Consider the following 22773-nt stretch of genomic DNA (forward strand, 5'->3'; position numbering starts at 1 on the left):
TAACACGGTAAATTTGGTCTAAAAATGATGAAGTTAGAAATTGATTGACGTCCAAAACTGAAAGATAAAATTAGCAAACAAACAAAACAAAAAAAAACCCCAAGAAAAGTCATCAGGAATGGGCCTATACAGAAAAAACAAAACAAAACAATTGGTCAAACAGCTTTTCCTGTGTGAAAATCAGCTTCATTCATAAATGCACAAAATATAAATCTGAGTTTTGGAAGATCTACATAATTTTGTATTGTGTGCTGTAGAGGAAGCTGCTGCTATACATGCATGAAAACCATTTCACTCCTCTGGGTATTTTTCTTCCACAGCAATGCAAAAATGATGGAGAAGGGAATGTTATGTTATTAGCTTGTCAGAAAATTGGACACTAACACAAGAGGAAAGAAGAGCTGACATTTCCCATAATCACATCCACCAATTGAAAAAAGTTTAATTTTTATGGATCAATATCACCTTGTCTCAGTTTCAGAAATGTAGATGGAGAAGAAGAAGAGCTGAGTGCCCCCCTATCAGATTTTAATCTCCAAAGCATGAGACGGGGATGGAGAGAAATTCTTGTTGTGGGGCTGGTTGTCTGCATCCATCTGGGAGGCAGCATTGCCTGGACCATGCAAAGGCAGCATCTCCAAAGGCTGTGGTTGGCATAGGAAAGGGGAAAACTACACTTTGTGACAGAGTTCTTCCCTCAGAAAATGTCTTGCATGGTGTGACTCTTGGAATGTCCCATGCAGGATTGGGAACTGGGACCCTTCCAGCTCAGGATTGATTCTGTGATTGATTCTTTAGTGATCTTTGCTGATTTTTCAGTGTAAGGTTTGATGTGCGCAGATGCCTTTACCACCTTAAACCCCAGCAGCTCCCAGAACAGCAAATGATGTGCACCTTGCCTCTGTGATGTGGTGGTACCACAGCACTGCATTCAAACCTGGCTGTGGAGGGTCTGTAGATGGTCTGAGCTTTGTGGTTTTTGCTTGGCTTCAGCGTGGTGTCCATTTCCAGTGCCATCATTCACACACCTTGAAAGCTCCTTCTGCTTTTTGTTGCAATGTATGATTTTATGCAGGGGCTTACGGCCCTGCCTGGGTTAATGTGTAGGAATTTTACAGCATGCCACAGGAAAAAAAAAAAATTGTTAAATTAGAATGATTTTGCTCATTTAATCATGCATACTGATCAGATAGGGGAAGCTGGCTTAGTACAGTATGTCTCAATCTGTTATTATTTAATTAAGCAAAATTTATCACAGCCATAGTTCACAACCCACTGGCTACAGAGGCCTGAGTGGATTTAAAGACTTCAGAAATCTTTTTTTCTCTATTTTGAGTCACTGTAGTGCACCCCAGCCATTTCCAATTAATCACATTATTATTTTAGTTTGACTGAAGTGTACTATCCAGAAAGATCTGAGAGGTCAAGATGACTTCTGAATTCAGAGATTCCTCTTGAAAGAGCATCAGCCCTAGGGTGGGATGCCAACAGATTCCTTCTTTGAGCACCAAAAGGAAAAAAATAGTCATGTTTGAAGCCTTTAGAGGTGGTCTGGCTCCTTAGGCAGTGTCAGTGCTCATCCCCCTGTCACCATGTGAGGGTTCAGGCTCATTAATCAAGGGTGCACAGCAGCTTGTTAACGAAGTGTCCATACAAGTGCTGACATTAATTCTGTTTTCCCTTTCCTGTTTCCCCCTAGGTGGTGGTCAATGCCCTTGTGGGAGCCATCCCCTCCATCATGAATGTTCTGCTCGTCTGCCTCATCTTCTGGCTCATCTTCAGCATCATGGGAGTGAACCTCTTTGCTGGGAAGTTTGGGAAGTGCATTAATAAGACAGAAGGAGATATGCCTTTGGACTCTAAAATTATTAACAACATGAGTGACTGCATCCTTTACAACGTGTCAGGCACATTTTACTGGACAAAAGTTAAAGTTAACTTTGATAATGTTGGTGCTGGGTACCTGGCTCTGCTGCAAGTGGTAAGTGTGACCCCCAGAAACTCATGGGCAGATGTTGCTGGTTCTCACTGAAACCATCAGTTCCAAAGCTCAGGCTAACCTCTGGGCTGTTCTGGGTTTCTCAGGATAATAACTTTTCTCAAGTGTAAATAAATCACATTTTGCCTATTAACTTGGCCTAGAGATATTATGGCAGTTATGGTTTTAATTTGGGTTTCTGCTGCTGTGTCAATAATACAGTTCTCTCAGAGGTGATTGGACTATTGAGGTGAATTAAATATCATTTTGTCAATATTGTAATCCAGAGAAAAGTTCACTTCCAGAAGTGAATTTTGCTCACTATGAAATCTATGATACAGGAAGGACTGTCCATGCAGACAGGATGTACTGGCCCTCCTGAACAGCCTGGGATTTCACTGTATTCTGCTGGGGAAAAAAATAATTTCTAGTGCCTTCAGTTTCCCAGCTGAAGTTACTGCATGAAGCTGTAGTCTTAATTTATGTCCCTCTATTCACATTCCATTTTTGAGAAGGACACTGGTGCATCTCATTCTGATTCCTCACCTTGTGTCCACCTGCTAAAGTAATGATTCAGATTGAATTTAACTATTGGTCATGGTGGGGATCAGGTTGCTGACCACCCCCAGCCCAGCCTCTCTGGGAAGGTGGCAAGGACATAGCAGAAAAGAGACTGCTGAGGTTCAAAGATGATGGCAATATTTGAGCTATAAAAGCAAAAGGAAGCCACTTCTACAACCTTTCCCACCATCACATGTAAAATATGGATAAATGAGTTGTATGCACTGAGATTCACAATGTTTTGACACAGGACAACCTAACAGAAAGAACTACAGGGGACTCCACCTTGTCCAGTCCCTGCTGCTGCTGGACTGCTGAGTGATTTCAGACAAATTGTTTTGTGTTTCAATTCCACAGGGCCCTCACATAAAGTGGTGGTTATGATGCTTATTTCTATTGTTCCTAATCTGGAGCCAAATGATGGCAGGTGCTGGATGTGCACGTGCAGTATTTGCTCATTGCAATTTTTGCATGCAGAGTTAAATAAGCTCCTTGCTACATTTTTGGGCAGGGAGGTTTATTTCTTGAAACACCTGTGATGGCATCCCTTAATTCTGGGATAAAAAAAATTATGTTCTGGGAGACCAATTCATTTGTCACCCACAGAATCCACCCTTTGCAACACAGCAGGGCACTGCCTTCAGCCCCCTCCTGCCCTTCCAAAGGGGCACAGGCATCCCACAGGTCCCCATCAGATCTGCCAGCCCTTCTCCTTCCCAGGAAGTGAGTTTGTTTTTCCCAGATCTGCTTTTCTCTGTCACAGAGGCATGCAACAGCTCCATGAAACAATTTTCCTTTCTGGTAGAAATCCTTGTTCTTATGTGTGCAGTTCCTGGTACACAAACACTTGAGTTTGAGATCTTCTGGTCAGTGTCCATTGAGTTTTTCTTTCACACCTTCTGGAAAGCAGAAACTTTGGAATGGGCACAACCACTTTTGATTCTTTCCATGACACAAACTTGCTGAGAGTGAGAGCTTTTATCTGTTGCACATAATTATGATATTCAGCTCAGCCATGCAGGGTAGATTATTTCACTTTGAATGCCTTTAATTAGATTTTCTGTTCCAAACAGTGTTTTCTTTGTCTTTCATTTAAACATCCAATGTAGAGGAGCAAGCATTTCCAGGTTTAAAATACTGTGCCTTACCTGAAGTTTCTTAATTCTTCTGATTACATAACAATTGTCTACTTTATGGGGAGGAAAAACTCCATCAGAGAGATAACTATTCCTTCACCATTTCTTTTATAAGAATCAAGCTCCAGTTTTCTGAAAATCTTCAGCTGTTCATAAGTTGGCATTTCCTAAGGAATATCCTGAAGTAGTTGCTTCTGTTGGGATCAGTGGTGGCAGAAGAAACATAACTGGTTGTAAGGTGGATCTCAGCATACATTGGAAGAGAATGGGCTCTTTTCCAGTTGAAAATGGGAAAATGGTTTCTTTCAAACCTGTGATCCTATATTGGGTAGGAGAGAAATAGATCTTATAAAGAAGTCTTATAAACCTAGGCCTGGTCAGGCTGAACAAACTGGTTTTAGCAGGAAATCAGGTAGGATTTCCATGACAGGTGGCAGCTCCTTCTTCACAGAGGAAGAGCAGGAGCCAGTTTCCATCAGGGGATTGATTTTGGCTTTAATCCTGCACCTGGAGCTCTTATGGCAGTAAAGTGAAAAGGTGCCACACACAGAGAAAGGGCCCAAACATCTGGATCTCCTTTGCCAGCAGTGTCTGTGACAGGTGCCCCTTGCCAAATATTCCCCATAAGGGCTCACATTTCACGGGCAAACCCCTGTGGGAAATGCAGGGGCCCAGCTGACAGCCCAGCTCCCCTGGGGAGTCAGACACCTCTGTGCATCCCTGTGCACAGCAGGGCCAGGAGGAGATCAGCATTTGGGTTACAATTGGGATTTGCCAGGATCCCAAACACCAGCGTTTGGCTGCTGACATTTTCAACTGCCACAGCACGGATCCGAGTGGCTCTGAAGTTCCTTTGGAACTCCTGCAAATCCAAATGGAAATGGGGAAAACAAATCTGCTTGATGTTCTGCCTTCTTCAGCAGCATATTTGAAAGAAATGAAAGTTTTTACTGTGGAAGCTTTGGGACATGAGTCTTCCCAGAGGAAAGTTTTCTGCATGAAATTTGCCCCAGATATCTTCTGCTCTTTCCCTGCCTTGATTGGGATCCATTGTGGTGTCCTGAAGTTGCCACTTTGGGTTAATGAGCCTGAGAAAATTCATGCAAAGTGTCAAGCTCCTCCAACTAGAAGCAGGCTGTCCCAAACCAGGTTAGTAAAATAACAGAGGTAACTGCTCTGCTCAGCCTACAAGCAGGAGGAATGCTTCACTCGTGGGGAGGGAAAGATCTTTGTCATCACAGCTTTTTGACTTGCAAGAAGGGTGATTCCCTTTCCTGGTGATTTAACACTCCTAAAACCCTAATCTAGCAGGAAAAAGGTCTTGCTACCACCCAGTGCTTCAGGAATAGTTTTTCTGTATTCCAAATTTCGTTAAAGTATCACAGCACCTGTGTTCTATAAACACAGGTATTTGAACTGATCTGTATTTGAACTGATCAAAGAAATATCTTAAATTTCCAGTAGCAGTTTTGCATTTCCCTTGCATAATCCCATGCTTCCACCCTGTGATCACCTCTGTGTATTTTTTTGCAACGTATTTTGAAATTTCAGCCATCTACTGCAGAATACCCAGGAAATAAGTGGTCCTTCATGCAGCATCTGGCTTGTTTGGAAAAGTTCTTCTCAGAATGGACTTAGATTGACTATATCCCACTTATATTAGAATTTGTCCCATTAACTCTGTCACTTTGGGACTCCAGATGAGGAGTGGGGAGATTAAAGCACTTCTAGACCAGCACAGCAAGCAGGAGCTGCAGAGTTAAAACAATCCCTCATGTCAGGTTTGAAGTCCTGACTGAGCCCATAAATCAGACACAAAATGGTCATGAGGCAGAGCTGTGTGTCTAAAGTTACTGCATTACACCATCTCTTGCACTTCTGTGGACTGCAATGACTGATTTTACTGTCACTGTGGATGCAGAATGTGCAAGAGAATCTCTGGTTTAGCTTTCAGAAATTTCTCTCATCAACACTAATGCCCAAGGAAACATTTCAGCAGTGTGAAGGCCAGTGTTTCAGCCACAAAAAGCAGACATTTTTATTGAACAATTTCCTTTCCTGGGGGGGGAAAAAATTAAAGAGAAAGAGAAAGGGAAAGAGAAAAGGAAAGGGAAAGGGAAAGAGAAAGAGGAAGAGAAAGAGGAAGACAAAGAGAAGGAAAAAGAGAAAGAAAAAGATGAAAAAGAAAAAAAAGAAAAAGAGAAAGAAAAGGACAAAAAAAAGAAAAATAAGAAGATGAAAAAGAGAAAGAATAAGAGAAAAAAAGAAAATAAAAAGAGAAAAAGAAAAAGAAAAAGAAAAAGAAAAAGAAAAAGAAAAAGAAAAAGAAAAAGAAAAAGAAAAAGAAAAGGAAAAAGAAAAAGAAAAAGAAAAAGAGGAAAAGAAAAAGAAAATGAAAAAGAAAAAGAGAAAGAAAAAGAGGAAAAGAAAAAGAAAAAGAAAAAGAAAAAGAAAAAGAAAAAGAAAAAGAAAAAGAAAAAGGGAAAAAAAGAAGAAAAAGAGAAAGAAAAAAGAGAAGTAAATTCCAGAAGCTTACAGATTTAAAGACTTGCTTTACTTCAAGGCACCATTTGGTTTGGGGGCAGCCAGTGCCATCCCACCTTTCCCCCTCCCCACTAATTTGCTGCATTGCAGCTCTAACCAGCAGTGAAATAACGAAATGTAATCCCATCCCAGGATGAGTTTATCAGTAGATAATCTCATCACATGACAGTTTCAGTAGAAAATGGTGCTTCTCTGGACAGCTTCCAGGCAGGATAATATCACAAACACTCAAACACAGATTTTGTCACTTCCTTATCCAGAGTGTAAGTGGTTACTAATTCCAGATAAATAATTTCTTTTCTCAGTGTTATATTTCTTTCATTCTCGGTATCTTTTACCCTCTGCAGGTGAAGTGTCCTGGGAAGCTTTCCAGATGTCCCACAGATTTTTAATTCTCTTGCTTCTCGACAACTGGGGGACACAGAAAATCACAGCAGTTCATTCTCTTAATATTTATTTTTGTCAGATCACTTCATCATCCTTTATCACTGCAAACCCCTGTGCTTTGCAGGAGAGTTGCTGGAGTCTGTGGTACACACTGAGGGGTAAAATAGCTGCTCAAGAGAAAAGATTTCCTCCCAAGTGGGAGAAAAGTACAGGCTAAGATCCAATCATTTTGTGCCACAGGGAAAGGATTTCATGTTTCATCCCAGCCTTCCTTCCTGAGCAGCACTTGGAGCTGAAAGCTCTAATGGCAGCAATGAAAGTCTTTCATCAGATTAGAAAGAGAATGGCAAAGAAAGAAAAATACTAGGATATTTAGGGAGTGTCAGCATGACAGGTTCAAATAATTATTTGAATAAAAATGCTGATTGTTCCTGTAGATACTTCATCTAAAGTGATTTTTAACACACAGCACCATGGAAGAGATTTTCCAAAGGGTTCTGATTTGGGTGACTGGGTTAATCTCTTTCAGGCAGTAGATAAGAATAGGTGCAACCTTTCAAACACCATTTTATGTATACTTTTGTGAGAAATATCACTGATCTCTTGTACATTTTCCTTTGGCTTAGTAGCATTCAGAAGGAATTGGGCAGGCAGCATTACCTCCAGGATTTAATATAATAATAGAGAGTTTATTTAATACAATAATTGAGAGTTCTAAAGCCACTGAATGTGCCCACCTCAGCCCAACTGCCTGGGTTTCTCTTGGTTACCTCTGGCCAAATTCCTACTGGAGTTTTCTGGAATTGTATGCCTACACAATAGGACAAAATTCAACTTAAGTATCAGTAGGATGTAAAAAAATAGTGGGTGTGGGTCTTACATGTATGACAGTGTAAATCTGATGAAATTAATAAATCTAAAAATGCCTCATTATCTGCTCACTCTGACTCAGGTCAGGGTAGGTCTAAATAGGTCAGAAGTCAAATGAGAAACAACTCAGGAGAGCCCAAATGAAGTCAGGGGGGCTTAGGGCAGAGTCAGACCTAATGCCAGGTGTGCTTGGCATCAGCCTGTGCCTAATAAGAGGCAAATATTGGGATCAAAGAGTCATGGGTTTGCTAGAGAATAGTAAAAAATCATTTCCCTGTGTTCCTCCTAGGAATGCTGTCACTGCATTGAACATTCCAATAAGAGACACTGACATCTGTGGAATCTTTTCTTCTTTAAACAATTATTTTAAAAAAACATATTAAAACTACCGACTTCATAAAGCTTAATAAAAAGAAAATCTGAACAGTAAAGCAGATTGATTTTCCAGGGCCAGGCTCACAGCAGGTGTTGATTGCCTTTGCCTCTTTCAAGTCAGCTGTGATTTATGCAACTCCCTGGGGTTTAATATTGTTGTGATTTGCCCTGGTTTAGAAGAGGGCAGAATCCAAGCAGGATGTGGATGGGATCCATCTCACCTGTGCAAGGCTTGTGCAAGACAACATCCTTTAATGTTATGTGTAGCCATATCTCTTCGTTACTTGAAAATTTTCAGGTCAAAACTTCCAAAGATTTAATTGTTATGTTTTCTTTCCTTCTTAAAATCTCTACTAAAAACCTCTCCTTTATCCCTGCAAGTGCAGAAAGTCAAAAAACAGAAATGAGAAAATCCAGGAGAAAAGCATGCTGGAATTAATTTAAATATCTAAATGAGCATAAAGTCAAGGACACATGTTAGATTGCAAGGCAGGCAATGTATTAATTGTGAAGTACATGCTCAACATTGCATTTTGAAAGTTCATCATGGAGATTATATCATTTCAGGGTGTACTTGTTTAATATGCTTATGTCTTATGTGGGATTTTTTTTCCAGGCCACATTTAAAGGCTGGATGGATATTATGTATGCAGCAGTGGATTCAAGAGAGGTAAGTCTCTGCAAGGAAATTAATAATTTCCTATTCTATGGCCTTTTGCAGCACTGATGGTGCTTAACAACAAACACAACAAAATTAAATACATGCAGGGTGCCAGTCCCTGTCTTACTCTGGCTGGGACATTGCAGACCCTCATTGTTGGTGGCTGTACTGGAGCATGATGACCCTGAAATTAAAGTAAATGTGGCCCTTACTCCTACAAAACTGATTTATCTATTCCTGCTGCACAACTTCCAGCACACAGAGGCACCTCAAGAATTAGTCTGAGTCCATCAAAGACTTAAATTGCTCTCTATATTTCTTCCCCTCTCCCTGTTTATTGCCTTATTTTCCAACTTCTGTTGATAACATGTCTTTAAAAGTGCTGTGTTCAGATTGAATTGCCCTGTGAGACAAATGTTTAACCCTCCCTACACCTTCACTTTGAGCAAGTGTCTTTTCTGCAGCCAGCAGCTGCTCTGGAGGAGCGTGGGGAAGCTCCTGGCAGACAAAGAGGGTGCTGTGAACTTCCAGCTCTGCCTGGGATGCGCTGGTGACTGGTGACAGCTCAGCTCTCACCTGCACCCTGTTCAGCTTTCAGCTTTCCATAAAAGCAAACAAACAAAAAAAAGCATTTCCCTTGCTACACCATGTGTGGTTTTTTTATCTTTTTATTGAAAGACCTACAGTATTCTTTCCTGCTTTTAATTGCATGAGAATAACAAGTTTACACTTACAGTTAATTTTTGAGGCAGCTCTCTGGTACTAGGAATTTAAAAGTCTGAATTTAGGGCAAAAGTTGAAGCCTAAGAAGGAATAAGGGATGGAAAAACTTCATGGCACCACAGGAGCAGAGAGCTATCCTTGCATAACATAGCTCATGGTGGTGATTTGTTCTGGTACTACCTGTGCACAGGTATCCTTCCTGCTGCTGAATGAAACTCATGGATTACCCACAAGAAAACATTCCCTGCTGCTGAATGAAACTCATGGATTACCCACAAGAAAATATGGCATTTAGGGAATGCACCTTATTCAGATACCAGGAGCTGATGGGGCAAATCTGAGCACTGTCACCAAACATGGCAGAGGTGACTTGAGGTTATCAGACTCAAATCACCTCTTTCTCACTTCTTCAGCAATAGACCTTATTCCATTCCACTCCTCACTAAAAAAAAAAAATTGCACTTAAAAATGCAGTGTTTTTCATTAGGATTCAATTATACTGCAATCATACTTCTGTTTTATTGTAAGTACCATCAGTTCATGCAGGCATTAGGATAATCAGAAAATGGGTTCTTTTCCTCTTCTGTGTTCAGACTGAGAGCATTTGGTAGGATTTATTCTGGAGTTGCACGTTCTGGAGCAGTGTGATTGCTGTGACACTTGTGAAGTGTTGCTGAAATGACTGTGGCATTGCAGATATCAGTGGTAAATTCAGACGAGAGCTGACTGCTCACAGCAGTTACAGTATTTTTCTCATGTTTCATAACTTTTATTTCCAATGGACAGCTTTGTTTTGACTGCATCAATATTCTGATGTGTGCAGAGGTGGTGCCATTTTCACACTCTCCCTTTTCCCTTTGCAGTGCGAGGAGCAGCCTGAATGGGAATGTAATTTATACATGTACCTTTACTTTGTGATTTTCATCATCTTCGGGTCTTTCTTCACATTGAACCTCTTCATTGGTGTCATCATTGACAATTTTAACCAACAAAAGAAAAAGATAAGTAGTGCATATGCTACACATCATCCTGTGACTGCTGCAGGGACCAAGGCCAGGGGCAGGTTTATCAGCCATGGCTTTGCCACAGCAGCCTTGACATCAGCAGTGGCAGAGCATCTGCAGAAAGCACCTTCAGGACTTCTACAAAGGCTCAGCTGTAGCAGTCCCTGGTGTCCCTAGAGCATGAGCATCCTGAAAATATAGGGTGGGGGACTCTATTCCCCACAGAATGCAGCAAAGCAGCTCAGGCAGAGGGGATCTCTGGCACAAAATTTGACACAGGAGCACAGACCGGGCTGCTGTCCTCTGTGCACCAACACCACTGTCCCTCTGAGCAGTCCAACCTGATGAAAGCTACATTAAAAAGGAAATTAAATAGGAGAGGATTCACCCTTTGGAAGGGGACAGAGGCAAGCTCTCTTCATCAAAGGTAATAGTGTTGTTCTCACCCTATACTTAGGTGGCCAGGACATCTTCATGACAGAAGAACAGAAAAAATATTATAATGCAATGAAAAAGCTGGGATCTAAGAAACCTCAAAAGCCAATCCCAAGGCCACTGGTAAGAACAGCATAATTCAGTTGAACATTGTGTAATAGTTGAACGTTTATTTACTAGAATTAGCACCATTCCACTCTCCAGCATAGGAAGATTTATTGCTCCCAGATGAAAGGCACTTAATAATTATATGTTTTGATTTTGGATGATATTTACAAGTCCAGTGACCTGTGGTACAAAATTCCCTCTTCTGCAGCATTGACTAACATTGCAATTTACATGTGCCATTTACATATGCCAGTGGCCACCTGCCTGCACTGAATAAATTCATGGCCACAGTCCAGTGTCTTGTTTACAGCAGTTTCAAAAAGCATTAGGAGCAAATGGATTTGAAAACTCCATCAAAATAATATTCATCATCATTTTTAAGTTTATGAAGTTCCAACCAGATGCAATATAATCTCTGTTTTCCTCTACTTTCTGATCAATCAGGAGACAATTATATCATTTTTACATGGCTCAGATTTCCCCACTAAACCTTTTCTTTCCCCCAGAACAAATACCAAGGTTTTATTTTCGATGTCGTCTCAAAACAAGCCTTCGACGTCTCCATCATGATTCTCATCTGCCTTAACATGGTTACCATGATGGTGGAAACAGATGACCAAAGTCAAGAAAAAGTGAACATCCTCCACAAAATCAACATGCTTTTTGTTGCCATCTTCACTGGGGAGTGCATCTTCAAAATGCTGGCTCTGCGACACTACTACTTCACCAACGGCTGGAACATTTTTGACTTTGTGGTTGTGATTCTGTCCATCGTAGGTAGGTGACCCTGGATTTTCACCCAGACTCCAAGGTTAGAAAGGTAGATGTAAAATTAATTGGCAAAATTAATTTTGTGCAATAATATATGCTTTCAACTCAGAGAATTGAATCCTAAACACAATTTTAATATGTAATTATGACTAGCATACTACTGCCTAACAAAGACTGGTTTGATCAGAAAAAATAGGAGGCTTATCAAACTCTACACTTAATGATTCATGGTGATAAAACATGAACTGCCTGCTACATACACTTAACACCAGATCTGCATGACCAATGACAGAGAAATAAAAAAGCCACATGAAAGTGGCACACATGGATTGCTATTGCTTTGCTAATTTTTTTTATTACAAAAGTTTGAAATAGTCCTTCAGGGCAGGTTTGGGCAGTGCACTGAATCTGACTTTTCTCAGCCTTGTTATCAGAGCTCTGCACCCTGATACATCCAGGTATGAAACAGAAAGACACAGTTTTATTGTTAACTTGTGCCATTTGCTGTTCTGGAGATATTTTTAGGTGCTAAAGAAGTGCAGGTCAAATGAATCCAAAATCCTACCGAAAGAGTTTTCACTAAAGCTGGAAGTAGCAGCAGCTGGAAGGTGATCAACTGATCCAGTGAGCAGAAAGAGCTCAGAGATTCAACTCTTCTGGAAAAAAAATTTCAATTTTGAGGGAGGGAGTAGGTGAATGAAAAAGTGGTAGGAAAACATCAGCTGATGCTCTTGCTGCTCTGAACACCCTTAGTGGACTGGGGAAGCTGCAAGATCCCAGTGCAGATCTCCGGTGCTCAGACGCTGACTTGTACTTTGGGGGCATTGAACAGCCTGGATATCACAGGTTTGGGTCACCCAGGGAGCGTCACAGCCACCCAGCTGTCACCAGAACCTTGATGTCAGGAGCTCTGGAAATGCCCATAGCACACAGTTAACCAGAGCTGTCACTCTGCTCACAGTGCTGTCCCATGACCAGCCAGGTTGTTTCAGTGTCATAGGCCTTGGGCCATGCCAGTTTTCCTGTAGGAATCAGGAGCTCAGCAGGGCTCAGTGCAGCCAGGGACTTGGCATTAAACTTTCTGGACCAAGTGCTCTGCTCCTGCAGAAGAGTTTAACACAGGGGTGCAAGCTCGTTTCCTTACTAGCCTAGCCTTAGCCCTTAGTTCCCTCCCAGCCCATCAGGGAAACTGGAAAAATTTATAAGCAAACAACCAACTAAGTGGATACACAGTAAAAACCTGCACTGTTCTGGTGGTAGCTCAAATAAAACAGGCCAAGCACACCAGCATTTCTGACTCATTATTTTACAGACAAAAATGTTGTCATATCAGACAAATTCTGACATCTGCACTCACGACAAATTTCTCAGGTGGGTCACGGTCAAAAAGCTGCAGTTATCTGTGTCTTGACTTGATCTTGGTTTCTCATTACCAACAGAAATCTTTCCCCTAATAAAACTGCCACTACCATTCTTTGCTTACAGCCTCACAAGTTCTTATGGATTAAATGGGCATGAAAAACCAACAATGCCCTTCCCTTCATTGTGAGCCTTCCACTCTGGGCAACTTTCCATTTATTTTCTCAATAATCCTGACTGATTGCTTTAAAAGGAAAGCCTGAGATTATTTCCCATGTACTAACTTGCTGTCTGTCTCTTTTCTTTTCAAGGCACCGTACTTTCTGACATCATCCAGAAATATTTCTTCTCTCCCACACTCTTCAGAGTCATTCGTTTGGCCCGGATTGGCCGGATCCTGAGACTCATCCGGGGAGCCAAAGGAATTCGAACTCTCCTGTTTGCCTTAATGATGTCCCTTCCTGCTCTGTTCAACATTGGCCTCTTGCTGTTTCTGGTCATGTTCATTTATGCCATTTTTGGCATGGCTAACTTTGCCTATGTGAAGAAGGAGTATGGGATTGATGACATGTTCAACTTCCAAACCTTTGCTAACAGCATGCTCTGTCTCTTCCAAATCACCACGTCAGCTGGCTGGGATGGTCTTCTCAACCCCATTTTAAACACTGGACCACCATATTGCGACCCAAACCTTCCCAATGCAAATGGCTCAAAGGGAGACTGCGGGAGCCCTGCCGTAGGGATTTTATTCTTTGTCACATATATCATTATATCATTTCTCATTGTTGTAAACATGTATATAGCCATTATTTTAGAGAACTTCAGTGTAGCCACTGAGGAAAGTACAGAGCCTCTAAGCGAGGATGATTTTGATATGTTCTATGAAATCTGGGAGAAGTTTGACCCCGAAGCCACTCAGTTTATTGAGTATTCTGCACTTTCAGACTTTGCAGACGCGCTGTCAGAACCTTTGCGCATAGCGAAACCAAACAAAATCAAACTCATAGCGATGGACCTGCCCATGGTCAGCGGAGACAGGATCCATTGCTTGGATATTTTGTTTGCTTTTACAAAAAGGGTGCTAGGAGAATCCGGGGAGATGGATGCCCTTAAAATACAGATGGAAGAGAAGTTCATGGCAGCCAATCCCTCCAAGATCTCCTACGAGCCGATAACAACGACGCTCAGGCGGAAACAAGAAGAGGTCTCCGCCATCGTCATCCAGAGGGCCTACAGGAGACATTTGTTCCGGCGCTCCATGAAGCAGGCATCCTACCTGTACCGGCACAGAACTTTGGAGAGCAGCATCCTGGAGGACGATGCGCCCGAGAAGGAGGGTCTCATTGCGTTCATGATGAATGAAAACTACGGCAGGCCCATAGACAAATCAGAAACTCTGTCCTCCACCTCCTTCCCTCCGTCCTACGACAGCGTCACCCGAGGCACGAGTGAAAACCTCCAGCTGAAGATAACGGACGTGAGCAAAAGCGATGAGGCTATAGATTGTCTTCTCTCACCCGACAAGGATAAAGAATCAATTGTTTAAGTGTTTGTTTAGAATGCTTTAAAACATTGTTTACAGAATGTAATGCTGTAACTACACAACAATTGAAGCAGCCTTCTTATTAAAAATTAGTTGCAAAAGAAAAAAAGTGGAGTTTTTACCCTTAACTACAGGAGTCTAATAAGTCATATAACATTTGACCCTGCTCTTTTTGACTTGGCTCAATATTTATATTTATATATGCACAGGAAGATTCTCTGCAGGGTCATAGCTGTTATATCAATGGTGTGAATAAGAATAGGCTAGACTGTAAAACAGTAAACACAGTGTATATCTATCCACAGATAAAGCCTGGCTGTATACATTCATTTAAGGTCTTACTCATATTAGTGTGTTTACTTATGGCGATGTATGACCTTGCATTCTAAAAAGAAAAAAAAAAATCACAGCTGCTGTAGCAAAATGTAACACTTACTGTATATGTTGTGAATGGTCTTTCATAAATTTATTATATTTGATATTTTTTTACTTAAAAAAAATGAAGTCTCTTTTTCCATGGAGATTAATGATCCTTACACTCTTCATGATGAACTCTGAGTCAAGGTAATAGAAACTTGCGGGATCCCCATCACTTGAAGAGGAAAGTTGTTGATAATTGAAGTATCAAATTAGCAACATTTAAACTGTTGATTACACTAAACTAAGCCCTCCATCTTGGGACTTGCAACTGCACATCAGCAGAAACACACACAAAAAAAAAAAAAAACCCAACAAAAAAACAGAGAAGCGAATGATGTCAAAATAATGAGAGAAATGGCTTGTTCTATCCTTCAGGAAACTAGACAATAATGGATTCTGTTTGTAAAACTGTTAATAAAAGCACTAATTTTTTAGTATGTTTCAAGAATCTGCTTTGAAATCTGCAATCAAACTCACCATAGAAGTAGCGCATCATGTTTGTGTGTAGTGATCCAAAGCACCATCTAGGCTGGCAAAGTTTCTGTTAAGGTAGTGGGATAGGTTACATTTTCCCCAGGAACACTGAGCTAAGCAGCCTTATTTGGAACTCTGTGCATCGATATTACTCTAAAAAAAATAAATTGCAAATACTACTAGTAGTAATAAATCAATGCCAACTGGCCTGTGCAGAACGGCTGTGACAGTGTGATCAAGAAGGTGGGAGGGGAATTACCTCTGGATTTGTACACAAATTTTGAGGGTTTGAATCCTTTTTACTCAAGGTCCATCTTTCATTTTCTCAGCTAGTACGGTTAGATTTCTGGGGAAGGACAGGAAATACAGGAACTGATAAAAAAAATCTACTAGATAATAGCTATATCCTCATTCCTGTAGGCAAAGTAATATTTACAGTTGATGTGTCCTTCAGCTTCAGGCCAAAGAAATGACAATGTGGTGAAAGGTGGATGTGTGGCTGTAGAAAAGTATTAGAGGTTTTACGTGCTAACATAGGTTATTATTTATTATCTTTCAGCCTCAATAGAATGTGAGAAATTATTTATGGAATTATAGAGACATGTCCATCATTACAGACAAGTTCTTCTTTTTCACCTTCAGACTGATTGTACTTGGGTTTGGTTGGACTTCATGGAAAATCTTGAGATTTCTGTAATGAGCCATTGCACTTTAAAGGAAGAGTAATTGTGCTTTTTCACCTTGGAGAAGCAAAGATATCAAGAATGTATTTAAGGTGTATTGTCATTAACATTTAGTTACATCCCAGGTAGTGAAGGAGTCAAAAAACCACATGGGGTTGGCAACAAGAATTAAAGCAACACGTTACAGTCAAGTTTATCTATGGCCATTGTTATCTGTCCTCTAAACAAGTCAGAATATGTACGACAACATGTCAAAGGGATGACAATGTATCTGTGTAAATATGGGCTAATATATTCTCTCCATTCATTGAGAGGTGTCTCAGGCATTCACTTGAGAGTGGTCTATCGGTTAGTTCAGAGGATTTGCCATCAGGATTCCTGGGGTCTATTCCTGATTCTTACTACATGATTTTTAGGCAAATAATTTAACCTATCTGTGCCTCAGTTTACCCATCTGTAAAATGGGAATAATAATACTTACCTACCTCACAGGGGTGTTGTAAGACTTTCTGATTGCAAAGTGCTATAAGGGAATGAACCATACTATATAAGTATTATTATAATCATGCTCTCTTGCCCTTTTAACCCCATGTCTATGGTGTATAACATAGGGCTGTTCCTCTGGGCATTTTGTTGCCTTTAAATCTTGTATGTAATTAGATTCTAACTTAAGGGGACTACTCGTCGTTCCTTGAAGTAAAAACATTCTTTATTCTTCCCCCTCTCCCCACTCCTCACCTCCCCCAAAAACTCAGAATTGCTCAAGGCTTCTCAAATTAGAGAAACTTTATATTCCCTGTGTATTTATGCTGTAATGTTATTCTGACTGTACATATCACCCAGAAAGAGTATGCGATTTTTATATTTATATGCATATATATATATACACACACACATACGTATATCTATACATATATATGTACCTTGTGAGTTTATAGAGTGGCTGACACTCGGAGGACACGATTTACTGATTGAAATGTTTTCTCCTCAATGGGATTTATCGATCATTAGCAACAAGCTGCTGCCTATAATGAAACTGTTTAATTAGAAAATAGTACATTCATTACTTGCTGAACAAGCATTTATTGGCTGACAAGTAGCAAAATTATTTTCCTTTCAAAGCTTTAGAATATTAAAAAAAAAAAAAAAGACAGAAAAATGCTAAGGAAAAAGGAGCATTTCTCATGGGATTTTTTTTTCATAAATGATGTAAACTGTCTGAAACCCAAGGAAAACGCCAGCCTGCACTCAGAAGTGAGTTGTTGGTTATGCCGCTTTAAAAATATTTTAGTTATTTGCAACTTATATAAGAAAGTATTCAAGAGCTGTTTTTATTAAGAGTCAGGCCCAGTAATGAAGGGAATGTAAAGAGACAATTAGCTGGTCACTGATTTTATTAGAGAAGAGCCCTTCCTTTGGTCATTTCACCCTTGAGTTGGACATTTGAGTGTCATTGCTGTGAGACCCTATAGTACTGATGCAATTACAAATGGTTCTTTTACCCAAAACCTCTATTAAAAAAAAAAAAAGTAATGCAAAAAAAATCTGAAAGAGGGTCTTAACTCTAGATGTTTACGTGCAACTTTCTAAAACTGAATTGTAAATTGCTTTCAAAAACCTTTGTAACTGGAAGGTCGGTTTTCTATTGGGTTTTCTATTGTTCTGTGGTGTGTTTCTTTAGGGATGAAGAGGGAATGGTATCTTTGTATGGTACACAGAACTCCCCTCAAAAATGTCAAATAACCTCACTTGTAGATCTTTGTTACTGGAGATGCCGATCCAAATCGAGCCATGATACAACCTCCCAGTGCAGTGATTTAGTTTAAGACACAAACTCAATAGCTGGCCCACACTGTCTATAAGCATGGTGAGTGCTACCATTTTTTTCCTGTTGATTTGTTCAATAAAGGCTACCACATGAATCACTCAAGCTACAAAAAGAGCAAGGAAAATATCAGCCAATATTATAGGACATATTAAGCTGTTTGTACCTGGAAAAATTCAAGTTTATTATGTTTCTTTATTAAATAAATAAGGATAACAAATATTTCCTCCGCATTTTTTTTGTTATGTTGTCAACATTTATGTTATTATTTCTCTGACTCTTTTTCTATATATTTATTTGGGGAATGCATAGTGAGTTCTGCTAGGAGGTTTGTTGATGAAAACCCCTCCAGTTCACCTTACATTGGAAGGCAACCTACAGAGAATTAAAATCTTATTGAAATCAGTGGAGAATTTCTGGCTACATCAGATTAATTCAAAGCAGATTCAAAAGTCTCTCTTCAAACAGAATCATTTAGAGGATGAACCCAACATTGATATTTCAACCCATCCTGCCCAGTAGAATTAGCTGGAGGAGGGAAACTAGTTTGAGCTGCAATGAAAAAATTCGGTCAGACCTTTGAATTAGTTTAATAAAAATCAGTTTATAATTATGTTTTAAATTAACCTGGGGCAGTCTGACTTGTGGAGAAGAGGTTTTTTTAATAAGCATTTGCTAAAATATGTCATACAGTAATTTGACTTCTGAGTCAACGTGTATAGAATGAATCTGTCTGAAATTCAGGAAGATATTTTTGGTTTGGAAGAAGAAGTTTGCTGAAATTAGAATTCTCCATGGAGACATGTCAGGTTAGTTAAGGAAATTCCTGTTGAGAATTTGTGGTCAAAATTCCCGTGTAGAGGAAATTCAGTGTCATGATCCCCACTAGGAAGATTTTCACATCTAGATTTTTACTATAATTGCCTAACTTCTATACATCTATTCCCATCACTGTGCCAGGGACTGTTTTGGGTTACAGAACTCTCCTTATCTTCATGCACATCTTGGGAAAGTTTCTGAAGGATTTCAGATTTTTTTTCATTTTCAGGATGAAATTTATAAAACCCCAAAATTTGCCAATTGGATTTCTTGTTTTCCAGCCCTAGCAAGGAACTTGGAGGACTGTCTCCTCTGAAAATGTGGATTTTTATACTTGTTTTTTTTAAACATGGAATAATTTGGGTTGGAATGAGCCCGAAACATCACCTAGTTCCAAATCCCCCCTGCCATGGGCAGGGACACCTTCCACTGGACCAGGTTGTTTGAAGCCCAATGCAACCTGGTCTTGAATTCTTCCAGGACAGGGCAGCAGTAACTTCTCTGGAAAACCTGTTCTAGTGTCTCACCATGAATAATCTTCCTACTATCCAATTTAAATCTCTACCTCTTGTAGCTTAACTACATTAATAGGTAAAATAAAGTTGATTTTATAAAGCTTTAATAGATCAACTAAAATAAAGTTGATCTATTAAATCAAGCCTAGGTGCAATCCATGAGGTTGGAGTCTGGGTCTGCAATTTCTAGATGCATTTTGAGATTTTTTTTTTCTTTAGTGGTTTCTGTTCCTTTTTACTTTTGATGCAATTTTTCTGATTATACATCAAGATCCCTCTGGAAAAAGTCAGCATTAAGAGAGAGAGCTAACAGCAGCACAGGCAACCCAGTAAGTTTTCTCAGGAAAAGTTACAGATTAGTAATTTGCTTGAGATTGAAAGAGCCTTTTTGAAGTCAGAAAACATTGCTGTAGGAAGGGGAGAAATACAGAATAAATGCTCTGCAGCGCAAAGCCTCCTCTGGGCTCTAAAGGACGCCCATGTAGGATGGCAATGTTGTGTTTCTGGCACCAGGAATGCATTTTCCTTCTGCGTGCCAGGGGTGTGGGGACTGGAGCAGAGCTGGGTTTATAACTGGAGAAAACAGGAGCAGGGCACAGGGAGAGGAAGCGCCAGACGCCCGTGGAGCGGCTGCTCCTCCGTGTCAATTCTCCCGTCGAGCCGCGAAACACCGTCCAGGCTGGGTGAAGAACAAACATGGAAATCCTCCTGAGTGTTTACATATTGCAAAGAAATAGCAGCCGTGTCAAAGGGAAAGCATGCGAAAGCAAATAGTCCTGGGGGAATAGCTACTGGCAGCCAGCAGAAAAATGCTTCGCGGTCAAACGTCACCGATAACCCCGCGAGGGCTGGAGGTGTTGGGCTGCAGCACAGGCATGGGTTTGTCAGCACCTCCGCCTGAGCTATTTTAGCCAGCTGACAAAAGGGGCTTTGGGCAGCTCCTGGCCCACGTGCCTTTGCCATGGCAAAGTTTCTGAGACTGCTCCTGCAGTTGTTTTTTCCCCTGGAATTTCATTTCATTCGTGTTGGGTTGGGAGTTGCAGCTGGGTCAGAGCATTAGAGGTGTTTTTTCCCTAGAAAATAACTGCAGTCCTAGAAACCTCAGCAGTGTTCAAACACCAGCCTAGTGGCCTAAATAATGAGATTTTAATTCAAAAGAATTGTTTCATTTTCTTCTTCTTCTCTTTATTATTATTACTGCTACTACCACTACTTTATTTTTAATACACCAAAACTTCAAGTTTATATGATCTGGTCATATTTTCAAACTTTCTGGTTTTTATTTTAGTCAAAAAAAATGGGGCTTCAAGAGGAAAAAACAAAAGACACGTACAATTATGATAAAACCATGCAAGGTTCTAAAAGGACTTTAAAGGTGACTTGAACCTATCTCTGCTTTAGAATCCCTGTGGCTTCTGTGGAATCTCAGTTTCTCTAAAGCTAAAGGGAATTTAGCAATTCCCATAGGGAAAACAGGTTTTTGACACTTATTTTTTTCATCTAGATAGACAGTCCCAGTTGCACAAGTTTGTCTTAATTCTCTTGCAAAACTTGCAGACCAAGCAAAAATGAAATAATTTTCATTTTTAGCTCAGGGACACACTGTGTTCATTATAAGAATAGCTACAGAGGATACAAATCTGGAGTGACAGGACTCAATGCAATATGGGACAGTTCAGCCCTTGGTGGCAGTCTTGGTGACACAGACTCATTGAATCTTGGAGGAGTTTGTGTTTGAAAGGACCTTTAAAAGCCACCCAATCCCACTGCCCTGCAGTGAGCAGGGACACCTTCCACTAGACCAGATTGCTCAGAGCCCCTTTCAGTCTGGCCTTGAACACTTCCAAGGATAGGGCAGCCTCAGCTCCTCTTGTTCCAGTGCCTCACCATCCTCATTGTAAAAAATTTATTCCCTATACTATTCTGAATCTCCTATCTTTTAGTTTAGAACCATTACTCCTTGTCCTATCACAACAGAACTCCCCTAAAACAATTATCCCCATCTTCTTTATGTGTTCCCTTTAAGTCATCAAAAAAGCCATCACTTGCAGCCACAGCCATGTTAAACCTTTAACAGGAGAGGACATCACCTCCCCCTGTCCTTGCCTTACCCCACAGGCCAGACAAGGCAGAGAAAGATCCAGAGGGAGCTTCAATCAAATTCCTTTCTTTACTGCAGGAGTAGGGACAGAAGGGGTGCTCTGGGGCTTGGCTGGGTCTGTTGGAATCTGGATTTTTCTGGCAGATTTGCTGGAAAACCTTAGAGAGAGGCAGAAGAGAAGGTCCTCCTTGTGAGGAAGTGGGATGCTGTGGTTTGAGGTGGGTTGCTCTGGATGTTGCAGGAGGAGCTTTGTAGCTGTGCCAAGAGCTTCAGCAGGGCTGTGCTGCACATGTGCAGGGTCTTCTCTAAAACCTGTGATTGCAATGGGGTGAAGATGATTGAAATGGGGTACAGATAGTTGAAATGAGGTAAAGGTAATTTAAATGGGGTAAGGAGAGCTATTTCTCCTGTGCAGTAGGAGAAGGAGCTTCTTACCCAGGCAGGGAAATACCAGCCCTCAAAGGAGGGCAGGTGCCTCTCAGGCCCTACCTGGCTACTGCTGTAACAATAATAGTCACAGGGTCCATGCACCTCTGCCCCTGTCTCTCCCTTGGCATATTTCAGTCTGGTTTGGTTGTGGGATGGAAGTCTCAGAGATAAATTAATTCCTATGAGTTTTTCAAAAATAATCAACTGAGGAGGATGTGAAAATCTGGCAAGCAGGAAAGGTTGTAAAAAGAGGTCAAGTCCTAAGGAAAGATAAAATATTTTCCCACAGTGGCACAGGTAGGTCATATATATGCCTCACAGAGGCAGGTCATATAAATGACTTGTGTTGTAGGGGAAACAATTAATTTGCATTTGGTTTGCCACCAAGGACCAACAATTCCATGGCGCAAAACACAGAAAAACAGATGGTTTTAGTTCTGGTGCCTTGAGCTTTGTTTGGATTGCCTCCATTACCCAATGGGAAGGTACTTGAGATGGAAAGTTGTCACCGTGATATTTTCTGAAAAATCCTCTTTGCCCAGCATTTTCTCCTGGGAAGCTGAGAAGCCTCAAAGAGGAATGAAAACAAAAATTATCTGATTGCTGCTCCTGTGTTTGCTGCTTTGGAATGTGGCTTGGACATTGTTTACTAACAGGTGAATGTTTGATTTGTTCCATGTGAATTGTTTTAATTTAATGACCAATCACGGTCCAGCTGTGTTGAGGCTCTGAGGAGTCAGGGGTTTTTATTATAATTCTTGTTAAACCTTCTGATGTATCCTTTTTCTTTCTTTAGTGTAGTTTTAGTATACCATTCTATAATATAATATAATATAATATAATATAATATAATATAATATAATATAATATAATAATAAATCAGCCCTCTGAGAACATGGAGTCAGATTCTCATCTCTCACCTCATCCTGGAGACCTCACAAACACCACAGAAAGGATTTTACTTTGTGTTTTCCAGGAGGAGCTGGGAGGACAGCTCTGCACCTTAGAGGTAAGATCCTCCCTGTACCTCTCTCCACAGTTGTACAGATGTG

The 22773-nt window shown here is 40.5% G+C and overlaps 1 protein-coding gene across 5 annotated transcripts in view; it reads left to right on the top strand.

Moving 5' to 3' along the window:
• LOC139590792 (sodium channel protein type 5 subunit alpha-like) overlaps window positions 1-18079 on the top strand; it is a 218195-nt gene extending 200116 nt beyond the window's left edge. For all 5 annotated transcript variants that reach the window (XM_071428529.1, XM_071428526.1, XM_071428525.1 and 2 more), the window contains 6 exons: window positions 1700-1981; window positions 8468-8521; window positions 10099-10240; window positions 10697-10797; window positions 11289-11559; window positions 13224-18079. In XM_071428529.1, the coding sequence (XP_071284630.1) occupies window positions 1700-1981; window positions 8468-8521; window positions 10099-10240; window positions 10697-10797; window positions 11289-11559; window positions 13224-14458 (2085 nt within the window). In that variant the 3' untranslated portion in view covers window positions 14459-18079. The remainder of the gene's footprint in view (window positions 1-1699; window positions 1982-8467; window positions 8522-10098; window positions 10241-10696; window positions 10798-11288; window positions 11560-13223) is intronic.
• Window positions 18080-22773: the final 4694 nt, after the last annotated feature.

Source organism: Agelaius tricolor, unplaced genomic scaffold (assembly GCF_023055355.1).
Source record: "Agelaius tricolor isolate 1412-34295 unplaced genomic scaffold, bAgeTri1.0.p SCAF_6, whole genome shotgun sequence".
Taxonomy (NCBI): Eukaryota; Metazoa; Chordata; class Aves; order Passeriformes; family Icteridae; genus Agelaius; species Agelaius tricolor.